At 33.3% G+C, this 15537-nt stretch overlaps 1 protein-coding gene across 21 annotated transcripts in view; it reads right to left on the bottom strand.

The window, feature by feature from the left end:
• Positions 1 to 15537, bottom strand: part of CLOCK (clock circadian regulator) — a 141175-nt gene that overhangs the window by 14603 nt on the left and 111035 nt on the right. For 14 of the 21 annotated variants that reach the window (XR_008912874.1, XM_016423241.2, XM_016423240.2 and 11 more), the window contains 4 exons: positions 12132 to 12273; positions 11095 to 11195; positions 10661 to 10750; positions 353 to 511 (listed from right to left, as the gene is read on the bottom strand). Coding sequence is in view for 20 of the 21 variants with exons in the window: in XM_016423241.2 (XP_016278727.1) it covers positions 353 to 511; positions 10661 to 10750; positions 11095 to 11195; positions 12132 to 12273 (492 nt within the window). In the remaining variant the exon portion in view is untranslated. The remainder of the gene's footprint in view (positions 1 to 352; positions 512 to 10660; positions 10751 to 11094; positions 11196 to 12131; positions 12274 to 15537) is intronic. The other 7 variants (XM_056802638.1, XM_056802634.1, XM_056802632.1 and 4 more) reach the window with 1 other exon arrangement.

The raw sequence follows: 15537 nt of genomic DNA on the forward strand, positions 1-15537 counted from the left end.
AAACAATGAGACTTTTATGATGACTCCAATAGCTAGTGCCCAATCTCACTGTTTATTTTGTATTTATTCTTAGGTATACATATATCCATGTTGTCTCCTCTGATAGCACATTAGTTCTAGGAGAGCAGAACTTTTCCTTTTTTTCTTGTTATATCTCCAGTGCCTAGCACCGACAGAAGCTACCTAATAGTTCAATGAATGACAGATTATTGCTTCACTTTAGAAACTAAAAAATTATGCTTTCACCTCATTGTCAATAATTTTTTTTTGTTTTATGACAAGAATGTCCCTTTTTCTAACTAAAAAAAAAAAGATTCACAAATGCTACTACTCAAACTTAAGGGTATCTTACTTGTAATCCTTGACCATGAACCATTTGTAGTTGCTCTTGGATTTTTCTGAGTTCTTCTTGTTGCCGGTGAATATTTGCCTCTATCATTCGGGTCCGTTGTTCCAGCTGATCTTTTAGGTGTTGCATAGCTCCCAACTGAGCTGAAAACTGAAACATAGGCTGAAGTACCATAAAGAAATCAGATATTTCAGATCTACTTATTCCTTATTATTACAGAATAAGTAAATTGTCCCTACCAGTTATGTATGCCAGTGAAAACCAGCTATTAACTTAAAGTAATAACTACTTCTGGCATATAAAATGTGCTTTAAAAACCCTATTTGTCATTGGATCCAGGAAGGGGGAGGGAGGAGGGAAAGAACATGAATCATATAACCATGGAAAAATATTCTAAATTAATTAATTGAATAAATAAAATTTTAAAAATTCCTATTTGGTTGCTAAAATATTATAATTGTATTAATAGTTCCTGTTTCTATAGTACTTGAAGGTCTGCAAATATTTCACATAATTATTTCATTTCTTCTCAGAGCAAATGGAAGTATATTCACCATTTGGCACTGTGACAGCAGAAGAATCAAAGTTTAGTTTGATAAACAGTTACATTATGCTAAACTGTTGCCACTAAGACTTTGCTCTCAAATAAGCAAATGAGGACCAAGTAAAAAACTGTACAATTTTCTAATCATAATAAAAATATAATAAAAAACATAATTCTTCAAATTTTGTTGCTTTACTTATTTGAAAGAGAAAAGAGAAAGATCCTTTATTTCCCTTCACCTCTACCTGCTCCTTCAAAGCCTTCTGTGGAGTGTCAAACAGATGAAGGAAACAGAATTTACCAAGTCAAGATACATTACATACACCTATTTTTAGATTTTTGTCTCAAGGAACAAACTGTACCTAAAAGTGCAGACTGTTTGAGTTATATTTTATTTAACACTAGAGGTAATTTTTAAAAACCTTAATAAGAAGACAAAGGCATAGATCTTCCTTATAAAAATTATCTTCTTCAAGCAATGCTTTGTGTAATTTCTGATGGACAATATTTCTTATAAAAGAATAGTCTATTTTAGGGGGCAGCTGAGTAGTAGATTGAGAACCAGGCCTAGAGATGGGAGGTCCAAAATTCAAATCTGGACTCAGACACTTCCCAGCTGTGTGACCCTGGACAAGTCAATTGAAACCCACTGCCTAGCCCTTATCACTCTTCTGCCCTGGAACCAATATACAGTGTTGATTCCAAGACGAAAGGTAAGAGTTTTAAAATAAAATAAAATAAAAAGAATAGTCTATTTTAAAAATTTATGCTTTTATAACAAGTGGTTTTAATTAAATATTAATATGAATAATAAACTTGTAATATCGATAAGTCAAAGAAAAAAAGAACAGTGTCAAAATAGCAGGTTTTAATCATTCATTACATGTATGTTTTAGACTAAGCATGTAACTTTTATTATCTCTATATGTAGCAGAAATGAGAAGCAGCATGAGATAGTGGATAGAAAACTCTCCTTAAAGCCACAAAAACTTAGATGAGCCCTTTCAAGTCTCCAGGAGGTCACCTCTGATTCTTAGTGGCCATACCCTGGGGAAGTCACTAAATTTCTCAGTATTTTAAGAACAGAAATTGCAGAGAAAGGGCATATTCTGCATTTATAGAGAGTTTCCTCAGCAAGAATTTCCTACACCAGTGATATTGAACTCAAAAAGAAACATCTCTTGCAGGCTTTTTATTTATTGACTTAAGAAAAAATCATAACGTTATCAATATTATATTGTAGTTTTTCTTTTTGTTAAATATTTGCCAATTACATTTTAATCTGGTTCATCCCACTTGAGAGTTTTTAGGATCTCTTTCATCACCCCACCTTTCTCTTTCACTTCCCCTCTCCCCAAATCCTAAAACAGCAAGTTTCCCTAGTACGGGTCCAGTTTGAATCCATATTCCTATAGAAGAACATTTCTTTTTTACATATAAGTAACCCTTCATTAACATTTTAAGCGTATTTATTTAATGAATTAATTTAGAATATTTTTCCATAGTTACATGAATCATGTTCTTTCCCTTCTCTCCTCCCTCCCCCTTCCCATAGCCAACGAGCGATTCCACTGGGTTTTACATGTCATTGATCAAGACCTATTTCCATATTATTTGTATTTGCACTAAGGTGATCATTTAGAGTCTATGTCCCCATTGAACCATGTGGTCGAGCAGTTGTTTTTCTTGTGTGTTTCTACTCCCACAGTTCTTTCTCTGGATGTGGATAATGTGGATAGTGTTTTTTCTCATAAGTCCCTCAGAATTGTCCTGGATCATTGCATTGTTGCTAGTATAGAAGTTTATAATATTCAATTGTGCCACAGTATCCATCTCTGTGTATAATGTTCTCTTGGTTCTGCTCCTTTCACTCTGCATCAATTCCTGGAGGTCTTTCAAGTTCATAAGGAATTCCACCAGTTCATTATTCCTTTTAGCACAATAGTATTCCATCACCAACAGATACCACAATTTGTTCAGCATTCTCCCCTCATTTTCCAATTCTTTGCAACCACAAAGAGCGTGGCAATAAATATTTTTGTATAAGTCTTTTCCCTTATTATCTCTTTGGGGTATAAGCACAGCAGTGGCTGGATCAAAGGGCAGACAGTCTTTTAATGCCCTTTGGGCATAGTTCCAAATTGCCTTCCAGAATGGTTGGATCAATTCACAGCTCCACCAGCAATTCATTAATGTCCCAGTTTTGCCACATCTTCTCCAACATTTATTACTTTCCTTTGCTGTCATATTAGACAATCTGTTAAGTGTGCGGTGGTACCTCAGAGTTGTTTTGATTTATATTTCTCTAATCATAAAAGATTTAGAACACTTTTTCACGAGCTTATTCATAGTTTGGATTTCTTTATCTGAAAATTGCCAATTCATATCCCTTGTCCCTCTATCAATTGGGGAATGGCTTGATTTTTTGTACAATTGATTTAGCTCCTTATAAATCTGAGAAATTAGACCTCTGTCAAAAGATTTTATTATTAAGATTTTTTCCCAATTTGTTGTTTCCCTTCTAATTTTGGTTGTATTGGTTTTGTTTGTACAAAACCTTCTTAATTTAATGTAATCAAAATATTTTACATTTTATAATATTCTCTATCTCTTGCTTGGTCTTAAAATATTTCCTTTCCCATACATCTGACAGGTAAACTATTCTAGGTTTACCTAATTTATTTTAAAAAATTAATTAATTAATTATTAATCTAATTTACGTATAGTTTCCTTCTTTATATTGAAGTCATTCACCCATTCTGAATTTATCTTGGTGTAGAGTGTGAGATGTTGATCTAAATCTAATCTCTCTCATACTGTTTTCCAGTTTTCCCAGCAGTTTTTGTCAAATAGTGAGTTCTTGTCCCAAAAGCTGGGCTCTTCGGGTTTATCAAACATTAGCTTGCTGAGGTCATTTACCACAAGTCTATTCCACTAATGCTCCCTTCTGTCTCTTAACCAGTACCATATTGTTTTGATGACCACTGCTTTATAGTACAGTTTAAGATCTGGTACTGCTAGGCCCCCCTCCTTCACATTTTTTTTTCATTATTTCCCTTGATATTCTTGAACTTTTGTTCTTCCAAACGAACTTTGTTATGTTTTTTTCTAATTCAGTAAAAAAAAATTTTTTTTATTGGAGTTTGATGGGTATGGCACTAAATAAATAAATTAGTTTGGGTAGGATTGTCGTTTTTGTTATGTTACTTCATCTTACCCATGAGCAATTAATGTTTTTCCAATTGTTTAGATCTAGTTTTAATTGTGTGGAAATTGTATTATAATTGTGTTCATATAGTTCCTGTATTTGTCTTGACAAATAGATCCCTAAATATTTTATATTATCTAGGGTGATTTTAAATGGGTTTTCTCTTTCTAACTCTTTCTGCTGAGATATGTTGGAAATATATAGAAATGTTGATGATTTATGTGGGTTTATTTTGTATCCTGCAACTTTGCTAAAGTTGTTGAATATTTTCACACTAGCTTTTTTAGTTGATTCTTTAGAATTCTTTAAGTAGACCATCATATCATCTGCAAAGAGTGATAGTTTAGTCTCCTAATTGCCTTTTAAAATAACTTCAATTTCTCTTTCTTCTCTGATTGATACTGCTAGTGTTTCTAGTACAATGTTAAATAATAGAGGTGATAATGGGCATCCTTGTTTCACTTCTGATCTTATTGGGAAAGCTTCTAATTTATTCCCATTGCAGACAATGGTTGCTGATGGTTTTAAATATATACTGTTTATTATTTTTTAGGAAAAGGCCTTCCATTCCTATACTTTCTAGTGTTTTCAATAGTAATGAGTGTTGTATTTTGTCAAAGGCTTTTTCTGCATTTATTGAGATAATCATATGATTTCTGTTGGTTTGGTTGTTGATATGGTCAATTATGGGGATGGTTTTCCTAATATTAAACCATCCTTGCATTCCTGGTATAAATCCCACCTGATCATAGTGCATAATCTTTGTGATCATTTGCTATAGTCTTTTTGCTAGTATTCTACTTAAGATTTTTCCATATATGTTCATTAAGGAGTTGGTCTGTAATTTTCTTTCTCTGTTTTTGATCTGCCTGGCTTTGGAATCAGTACCATATTTGTTTCATAAAAGGAATTTGGTAGAACTCCTTCTTTGCTTATTTTGTCAAATAGTTTGTATAGTATTGGGGTTAGTTGTTCTTTAAATGTTTGATAGAATTCACTGGTGAATCCATTTGGCCTTGGGGATTTTTTCTTGGGGAGTTCTTTGATGGCTTGTTCAATTTCTTTTTCTGATATGGGATTATTTCTTCTGTTAATCTAGGCAATTTATATTTTTGTAAATAATCCATATCACCTAGATTACCATATTTATTGCCGTATAACTGGGCAAAATAGTTCTTAATGTTTACCTTAATTTCCTCTTAATTACAGGTGAGGCCACCCTTTTCATCTTTGATACTTTTAATTTGGTTATCTTCTTTCCTTTTTTATTAGATTAACCAGTACTTTATCTATTTTATTTATTTTTTCAAAGTACCAGCTTCTAGTTTTACTTATTAATTCAATAGTCCTTTCACTTTCAATTTTATTAATTTCTCCTTTAAATTTTAGGATTTCTAATTTAGTTATTATCTGTGGATTTTTAATTTGTTCACTTTCTAGTTTTTTAATTTTCATGCCCAATTGATTGACCTCTTCCCTCCCTAATTTGTTAATATATGTATTCAGGGATATACATTTCCCCCTAACTACTGCTTTGGCTGCATCCCATAGATTTTGATATGATGTCTCTTCTTTGCCATTCTCTTCAATGAAATTATTGTTTCTCTGATTTGTTCTTTAACTAACCAGTATCATTTAATTTCCAATTAATTTTTGATTTGCCTCTCCATGTATATTTACTAAGTATTATTGTTATTGCATTATGATCTGAAAAGGTTGTATTTATTATTTCTGCTCTTTTGCATTTGTTTGCCACATTTTTATGCCCTAGTACATGGTCAGTCTTCGTGAATGTACCATCTACTGCTGAAAAGAAGGTGTATAAGATTTCATTCACATCTCTTACCTCTTTCTTATTTATTTTTGGTTTGATTTATCTAGATCTGATAGAGGAAGATTCAGGTCTCCCACTAGTATAGTTTTACTATCTATTTCCTCCTTAAGCTCCATTAGTTTTTCCTTTAAAAATTTGGATGCTATACCATTTGGTGCATATATGTTGAGTACTGCTATTTCCTCATTGTTTATATTGCCTTTTATCGGGATGTAATTACTTTCCCCATCTCTTTTAATCAGATCTATTTTTACTCTGGTTTTTGTCAGATATCATGATTGTGACTGGTGCCTTCTTTTTCTTAGTCGATGCACAAAAGATTTTGCTCCAGCCTCTTACCTTTACCCTGTGTGTGTTTACCTGCCTTGTGTGTATTTCTTGTAGACAGCAGATGGTAGGATTTTGGTTTCTAATCCACTCTGCTATTTGCTTCCATTTTATGGGTGAGTTCATTCCATTTGCATTCAGAGTTATAATTATCACCTGGGTATTCCCCATCACTTTGATTTCCTTTTCTAGTCCTGCCTTTCCCTCTTTCACTATTTCCTTCTACACCAGTATTTTGCTTTTAATCAGTCCCTCTAATCCCCACCCTTATTTTATTTCCTTCCGACCCTCTCCCTTCTTATCCCCCTTATATTTTTCTGTAGGTTCTATTGAATTTCCTCCTCCCTCTTTTTCCTTCTCTTTTGGTACTTCCCATCCCATTCCCTCCCTTATGTTTTCCCCTCTCAACTTCCCTGTTGTGAACCTTAAAAATTCTCAGACCCGACTTCATAAGGTTGGATTGTGAACCTTAAAAATTCTCAGACCCTACTTTATAAGGTTGGGTTAAGACAATTCCCCATTTTAAACAATGAATGAACTTAGATCAGGAATGTGAGACTTCTACTTAGATCAGGAATGTGAAGACCTCTACTCCACCCCTACTTAAGCATACTTTAGGGGAAGATAAAGTTGTAAACTCTTTGCTGAACAATGAAAAGTACTTAAACCCATACTTATAATAAGGCAAAAAGTTCTTAAGCTGTGCCTATTTTTAGAACTAATACAAAAGGGTGATAAATACCTATAAAGGTCAGGCAACTTGTGAACTTGCAAAAGGCAAAGAGGTGAGAACTTACTCAGGCATGAATTACTCAAAAGTTTAGACTACTTAGGTGTGAATTAAGAATGGTCTGTCCTTTAGAAAATGTCTGCTGTGATTGGTAGATGTAAGAATTTAGGGGGGGGGGGGTGACATAGGAGAAAATTCCCATTAAAAGGAGCTCAGAAAAGGAGCTGAGGAGATTGAGAGTCACATTCAGATTCAGGATTGAGCTGGTGGAATCAGCTGAGATGGAGCTGGCCTGGTGTCTCTGAACACTAAAATCCTTGCTTGGACAAATCTGGTGGTGAGTGATTTAAGACTGACTGATCTCTCTCTTAAACTCAGGTCTAGCCCCTGTTGGCTAAGGCCCTTCATACTTATTACTCTCCTATTTTCTCTCACTTTCATTAATTTCTTAATTTGTATTAATTAATTAAAATCTCTATAAAACCCAGTTGACTTGGGTATATTTCATAATTGGGAATATTTCCCTGGCAACCACCTTATATTTGATTTAAAACAAGGCACTGTCTTGAAAACATATTTTCTGCAGTCACATTTACTCATCTACTCTTTTACTGACTACAATTTAAGTCTTCCACTATTTTAATCACTACAGTTTATGACAACCAACTATTTTAATTATCACGCTGTAGGGTAAGATAGAATTCGATATCTCAAGGGATCTAGATGCTCTTCCCTCTGAATTGATTCCACTTAGAGTAAAGTTTAAATATTACCTACTAACGCTGTCTTCCTCTGTTTCTTATAATAGTATTCTTTCCCTCCACTTCCCATGGGCCTCTTTTTGCAGTATAATTTATCCTATTTTTCTTATTCCTTCAAGTTTTTCATGGTGCCATCTTCTATTTCTCCACCCCCCTTTCTTTTTTTACATATCATCTTAAACCACTTAGTAACCCAACCAATTAACTATGATTAATTCTTCTAACTACTATGATAATTAATGCAGTTTTTGAAAGTTACAAAAATAATTTTCCCATATAGGAGTATAAACAATTTGACCTTACTGGCACTCTTCATAGAAAAAAAAAATTTTTCTTTCTCTTTCTTGTTTACCTTTTCATGTATCTCTTGAATTTTATATTTGGAAATCAAATGTTCTGTTTAGTTCTGGTCTTTTCTTTACAAATACTTGGAAATATTCTATTTTGTTAAATGCCCATACTTTTCCCTGAAAGCATATACTAAGTTTTGATGGATAGGTAATTCTTGGTTGTAGACCCAATTCTCTTGCCTTTCTAAAAATATATTCCAAGCCTTGTGGTCCTTTAGTGAGGCTGCCAGATCCTGTGTAATCCTGATTGGTGCTCCTTATATCTGAATTGTTTCTTTCTGGCTTCTTGCAATATTTTCTCTTCAGCTTGGAAGCTCTTGAATTTGGCAGTTACATTCCTGGCGGTTGTCTTTTGAGGATTTAATGTAGAGGGTGACCTGTGGACTATTTCAATGTCTATTTTGCCCTCTTGTTCAAGGATATCAGGGCAATTTTTATTAGATAATTTCTGTTAGTATGATGTCAATGTTTCTGTTTATTTCCAGGTTTTCAGGTAGACCTATGATTTTCAAATTTTCTCTCCTGGACCTATTTTCCAAGTCAACCATCTTCTCAAGTTTCCTTCTAATTTTTCATTCTTTTGATTTTGCTTTATTAATTCTTTCTGTCTTGTGAAATCATTAGCTTCTACTTGCCCAATTCTAGTTTTTATTTATTTATTTATTTAAAACCCATACCTTCAATCTTGGAATCAATACTGTATATTAGTTCCAAGGCAGAAGAGTGCTAAGGGCTAGGCAATGGGGGTTAAGTGACTTGTCCAGGGTGACACAGCTAGGAAGTATCTGAGGTCAGATTTGAACCCAGGGCATCCTATCTCTGGGCCTGACTCTCAATCCACTAAGCTACCTAACTGTCCTCTCTAGTTTTTAAATATTGGTTTTCAGCTATGATCTTTTGATTTCCCTTTTTGGTGTGGTCTATCCTGCTTTTCAGGCTTCTAGCAGGTCAATTCTGTTCTTCAGTTTGCTTATCGTTTCATTTGATTTCTGGGCTTCTTTTTTCCAAGTGGGAGATTCTGTCCTTTAAACTGTTATTTTCTTTTTGAACTATTTCCCACTTTTCTTGCCAAGTTTCTTCTATCTTTCTCACTTCATTCATCATCTCAAATCTGAGCTCGTCCAGAGCTTGTGACCAATTTCCATCTTTTTTGGAAGGTTTCGATGTGTTTGCTTGTTTGTTATCCTCTGTTGTCTCCTCTGTAGTCTGGTGTTTTTCTCTGTAGAAATTATCGAGGGTCAAGGTTCTTTTCTTGTTTGTTTGTTTGTTTGTTTGTTTTGGTAGTTGCCCCTTATAATTCCTGCATGTAGGTGGCCATTTCTGTGCTAGTTCTTTCTTCCCTTCCCAGACAGAAGTCTGAGTGAGGAGGGCAGGCTCTCTGTGTATTGAGCTACAGATAGGTTTTTGCTTGAGGTTATTTTTCAGTTTCTGCTTGAGGTTATTTTTCAGTTTCTGCTATGCGCAGCCCCTCCCTGCCCTATTTCTACATCCAATATCTGAGTTCCTCAGCCTCCTGGGGTCCCAAGTCTCACTGCTCTTTGGGGTAAATCTGTGGTGTCCTCCGCTATCCTCCCAAAAATCTAGCAATTGCCCTGTCTTCACTGACTTTGGCGTGCTAGCTCTGACTCTGGTGATGTAGCTGGAGTAAGGGAGGGGTGATCAGCTTGTGCTTTGGTAGGAATAATTTTGCCCTCTCCCATCCACCTACTCACCCAGAGTGTGGAAATGCTCAAACCCTGCCTACTTTCAAGGCTGAGCCCTTTCACTCGTCTGATTTTTTTTGTCCTTTTTGAGGCACTTTACATTGGTAGGTGGTGAGGAGAGGAAGTTCCTTGTGTCTACTCTGTGGCCATGTAAGCCCAGAAGTCCATTAACATTTTATTTAAAATATGAAAACATTTTAAGCATTCAGAAAATGCTCTGATAACTAAGGCAGACAGATGTTAACTGATTTGCCCACAATTACACAGCTAGTGCCTGAGGCCATTTGTATTTGACCTCATGTCTTCTTGACTCCAGATCCAATACTTTATCCACTGAGAAATTAAAGATAAAACAATACTAGTTCTGTTAATATTATCAATATGTACTTCCTTCCTCACATTCCTCCCACAAATGTAAATGCAAAGTATCATATCTTTTAAATGTTAAGCAGATTGCCTATTGATTATTCATGGTTCATCACAGAGAAATGGATATAAAGAACAATGGGAATTTAAAGTCTTAAATCTTTAGAATATGTCTTGAACATTCAAAGCTATTTCAGAGATGGTAAATATCAAAGGAAATGATCATTCATTCAGGCATATGATGAACATTTGCTATGTGTAAGGCAGCCCATAATATTTGAAACTTTATCACTAGTCAGTAACTTTTCAAACTAAAGCAAGTTATTTAGCTTCCTTTTCCATACTGGAAGAAGAAAAAACAACTTATTTTTTTCCATTTCAACTATGCACAAACTGGCTATATAAACTTTAAATCTTCAAGGTGTAATTATTAGCCAGAACACAATTCATTTAAAATAATAGGAGCACACTCAGAATCATTTTCATACCTGTGACATTCCTTGTTGAATTTGTAAAGTGGTAGCTTGAGACATCATTGGCTGTGCTAAGGGCTGACCAACAGACTGAGAATTTAGAGACTAGGAGAAAAACAACAATGTCTTGAGATTATTTTCTTACATAAACCTTTCTACTTTAAATAAAACATCCCATTAAAATGAAAGCTATCTAAACTTAAATTGCTAGAACTCTCATTTTTAAACTGTTTTCTTACAATTAAATAACCTCTATTTTTTTAACCTAAAAATAATTTTAGCATTTTTTAATGGAAAATATTTGAGAAAACATTCAAGTCTCCAGGTAAATGTGGATATTAATAGAGCTATCTTTATCTCTTTGGAAAGAACAATGAATGAATACCATGGATCTTCTCAATATTCTCTATATGAATGTTTATAAGAAAATTATTCTCTAAAGACTTTACCTGACTACTAAATGATGACCTCCTTTGAGTTATTTTTTCATGTCCAGGTAAATGCTGTCTGGGAGGAGTGCTATTATCTGTTGGAATTTTTGTTGGTGTTGCTGGTGTTAAAAAAAACAACAAAAAATTTTCATTAGGATTTGCTTTATAGAAGTTTTCAAATGTCCACTGCAAAATATCTTTCAGCAAAAAGTTTTAATACAAATTAACTTTTGGATACTTCAAAAAATTAACTATAATAATTATGAAATGCTTTTTATTCTATCATTTCTATCCTTTAAAGAAACATATGAAATATTCTAAATAGAAAAAAACTTCATTATAAAAACATATTTGCTGATTAGATGAAGCCTATAAAGTTGTCTTCTTGTGGTCAATACATTCTGAAAAACACATAATTTCTAAGACCATTGCAGGTAAGAAAGGTGTAAAAATAAAGGACTAAAGAACAGAACATTTGCAGTCCCTATCCATTAAAGGGAAGCAAACATTTTCTGTAATGGATAATGGGAAAAATTAATACTTTAAATCCATTTAATTGATGCCCTCAGAGATCATTCTTTAAAAATATGAGCAATGTTCTTACCACCTAGTACTAAGATTTTTCTTTACATATATATTGCAGAAGTATAAACACTTATGATTTCAACTGAGGCACAGAAGTAGTACAGTGGATACAACACTGGGCCTAAAGTCAGGAAGACCCAAGTTCAAATTCACATACATGATCCTGGACAAGTCACTTAACCTTGTCTGACCCAGTTTATCTATAAAATGAACCAGATAAAGAAATAGCAAACCATGCCAGTGTCTTGTCCACAAAAACCCCAAATTGGGTCAAGAAGAGTTGGACATAACTGAACAATACCAACAATGACAAATTTAAGTTCTGCCTACCTCTGAAAATCCATACAATATCTTCACACTACAATCTTTTAAAATAAAGACAGTCTTAAATATGCTGTTGTGAAAAATGAGAAGAAGAAAATATGTTAACATTCTTTAAAAGGGAATTGCTTTCCTTTTACAGTACTTACAGGAAGGATCTGAGACTGCAGTATGAGATGACTTCCTCGAACTCCTGGATGAAGCAGAAGGAGTTGGGCTGTGATCAAATCTTTCCAATGCTTCTTTGAGACTAACAGTGTTAATACGATTATCAGATCCAGAGTCTTGGCTCTAAAGAGACATGATAATTTCCAAAATAAACAATTCATTTTGAAAATATATTATTAAAATTGTTACTCTTATAAGCAAAGCTATTGGGGGCATGCAGAATTTTCTTTAAAGAATTCAGAACAGTAGTTCTCATGTACAAGTAGGGGACAAACACAATTATTATCATTTTGTATATCATGGAGAAGGTTGACTAAAAGTCAATATTGACTAAAAGTCAATAGTTGAACAGAGTATAGATGAAGTAGAATCTCAGAACTGCTTTCATTTGCACTTCTCTAATTAGCAGTGTTAAAGCAGTTTTTCATATGGTTATAGGTAGCCTGAGTTTCTTTCCTTGAGAATTGCCAGTTCATATCTTTAGACCATTTATCATTTGGGGAATGGATCTTATTATACATTTTATCAGTAACATATATCTTTGAAATAAAATCTCCATTAGAAAAATTTCTTTCAAATTTTTTTTCACAGTTAATTGTTTCCCTTTTATTCCTACCAGTAGTGGATTTCTTTCTACAGAAATTTTTTATCTTCTGTAATTATAATTATCAATTTTATCTTCTGCGATCTTCTCTGCCCTTGTTAGTGGATTTTTATTCTGTCCGCCAATCTGATAATTTTTCTCACATTTCTACGATTTAGGTCATGAATCCAAATGAAGACTCTCATAGTTAAAGGTGTAGAGTGGTGCTGTCTAAATTTAATTTCTTACATACTGCTATTCAATTTTCTCAATATTCTGTGTCAGACAATGAGTCCTTTCCTCAGAAGCCAGACTGAGATTGAGATTATTAACCTTTTTGTTGCCATCATATGAATTTCATTATTTTTTTAGTTCCATATTTAATTTTTAGTTCTTTGATAGATTGTGTTACATTGAATAAGTAAATTAATTTATGTAGCATTGTTGTTTTTACTACATTGGTTTCCCTTTTTCATGAACAATATTCTTCCAATTATTTAAGTCTGTGTTTCTAGAATTCATAATTTGCAGCTGTATTTCCATAGTTCTTACATATGAATATGATATCTTATGTGTGTATCTTGATCATGATCTTGATACTAGACTTCCAAGTACTTAATACATTTTGTGGTTATTGTGTTTTTCTTTATTTCTGTAGTTACTTTGAGTGGAATTTCTCTGACTCTTTCTGACAAATTTTACTGGCATTATACAGAAATACAGATGATTTGTGCAGATTTATTTTATATCCTGAAAAATTGCTTAAGTCATTTATTTTTTCAGGTAAGTTTTTAGTTGACTATAATGGGGTTCCTTAAATACACCATCATATCATCTAAAAAAGTAAAAATTTTGCTTCTTCTTTACCCATACACATATACATCCTCTGAATTTCATTCTCTTGTGTTAGTAAAACCAGCATTTCTAAGTGCTATGTCAAAGAGAAAAGATAATAATGCACATCCTTATTCCTGATCTTATAGGAAAAGAGTCTAGATTATTTCTGTTATGTATAAAGGCAGCTCTTAACTTTAGATATATGCTAGTTATCATTTTAAGGAAAGTTGCATATATTATTTTTCTTATTTTTTAATTTTCTTATTTTTCTTTAGTGTTTTAGCAGAAATGGACACTGTTTTATCAAAAGCCTTTTTATATCCATTAACATAATCATAAGATTATATTGATTTTGTTATTAATATGGATAACTAAGTTTATAATTTCATAATGTTAATCCTGTATTCCTGATACAAATCCAAATTGGTAATAGCATCAATCTTTATGATATGTTGTTTTAGTCACTTTGCTAATATTATATTTAAATTTTTTCTTTCAATAGTCATTGAGGATATTGAATTATAGTTTTCTTTTTCTCTTTTGACAAAAGTAATGAAAAAGGAAGATAGTAAATATTGGAGGGGCTATGGGTAAAACAGGTATTTTGATACCCTGCTGAGGGACTTATGAATGGGTACAAAAATTGTGAAAAGCAATTTGGAATTATAAACAAAATGTCACTAGATGATGTATGCCCTTTGATTAAGCTATAATACCGTTAGACCTATATGAAAAGGAAGTTTTAAAAAAAGAGAAAAGAAAAGGTCCTATATGTATAGTATTTTTTACAGTGGCAAAAGACTGGGAATTAAAAGAATGCTCATCAATTGAGGAATGCCTGAACAAATTGTGGTTGTGAATGTAGTGTAATACTATTTGTGATGTAAGAAATCAGAATGATTAAATCTAAAAACTTTAGATGATTTCAAAGAGATATGGAGAGACTTAAATGACAGAAAGAGAACACTTTATACTGTAACATCAATGAGAGAATTTGCTTTGTTTAGGTGCATATTTGTTACAAAGAATTTTCTTTTCTTTTCTCTAAGGAGAGAACAGAGATCTTGAATCTAATCTATTTTCCAGCATTTTGTAGTATTTCAAATAAAGTAGTAAGTAGGTGCCAAATAAAAGGAAGTTTTCTATATGAAGTATTATATTATGAAACCATAGAACTGGAGCTATAGAAGTAATTCAAGACCAATTCATACAATTCATTTCCTTTCATAGAAATTCCTTTTATTTTTCTTTCATAAAATTGAGAAAAGAAAACAGCACTGGCCTGACTTTGAACTATAAATTATGACGGAGTTGTCTCAAACATTTCTAGACATTGAAATAAAATATGTAAACTGACAGAAACTGTTTCTTCTTGAAATGGTGAAGTGAACTGAAGGGAACTGTTTCTGCAGCAATGACTGTTGTTCTCTGGTTGGCTATGACTAGTGTAAACCTTAAAATTTCTTAGACTTATAAATGTTGGAAATTTCACCATTGGGAAATTTCATACTTGAAAAATTTCCTATTGAGAATGGGAACTCTATTGGAATGTGAACCCCATTGGCATGGGAGATTCCTCCTCCTCCCTTCTTAAGATTACTTTAGGACAGAAACCTTTTGCTGAACAATGGAAAGGGCTTTGACCTATGCTTAAGCACAGAACAGGAATTTCTTTGAGTCATGATTGATTTTAGAATTGATACAATAGAGATACTTGGAATGACAGAATCAGGTCTTGGAAAATACAATTTCCACCCCACTCAGTCCTAACAGGATTTAGGAAGGACTGCAGCATAGATCAAAATTTAATTATTTGAGAATATGACCTCCAACAGACATGTGCAAAGCCAAAGACCTCTGGGCGGTCCTGGGTTAAACTAGAGCCACCATTGGCACAGGGGAGACATCGACAGTGATTGGTAGATGTGAGAACTGAGGGTAGGGAACTTGGATGGTTTCCTTAAAGA

Source organism: Monodelphis domestica, chromosome 6, assembly GCF_027887165.1.
Source record: "Monodelphis domestica isolate mMonDom1 chromosome 6, mMonDom1.pri, whole genome shotgun sequence".
NCBI classification, from domain to species: domain Eukaryota; kingdom Metazoa; phylum Chordata; class Mammalia; order Didelphimorphia; family Didelphidae; genus Monodelphis; species Monodelphis domestica.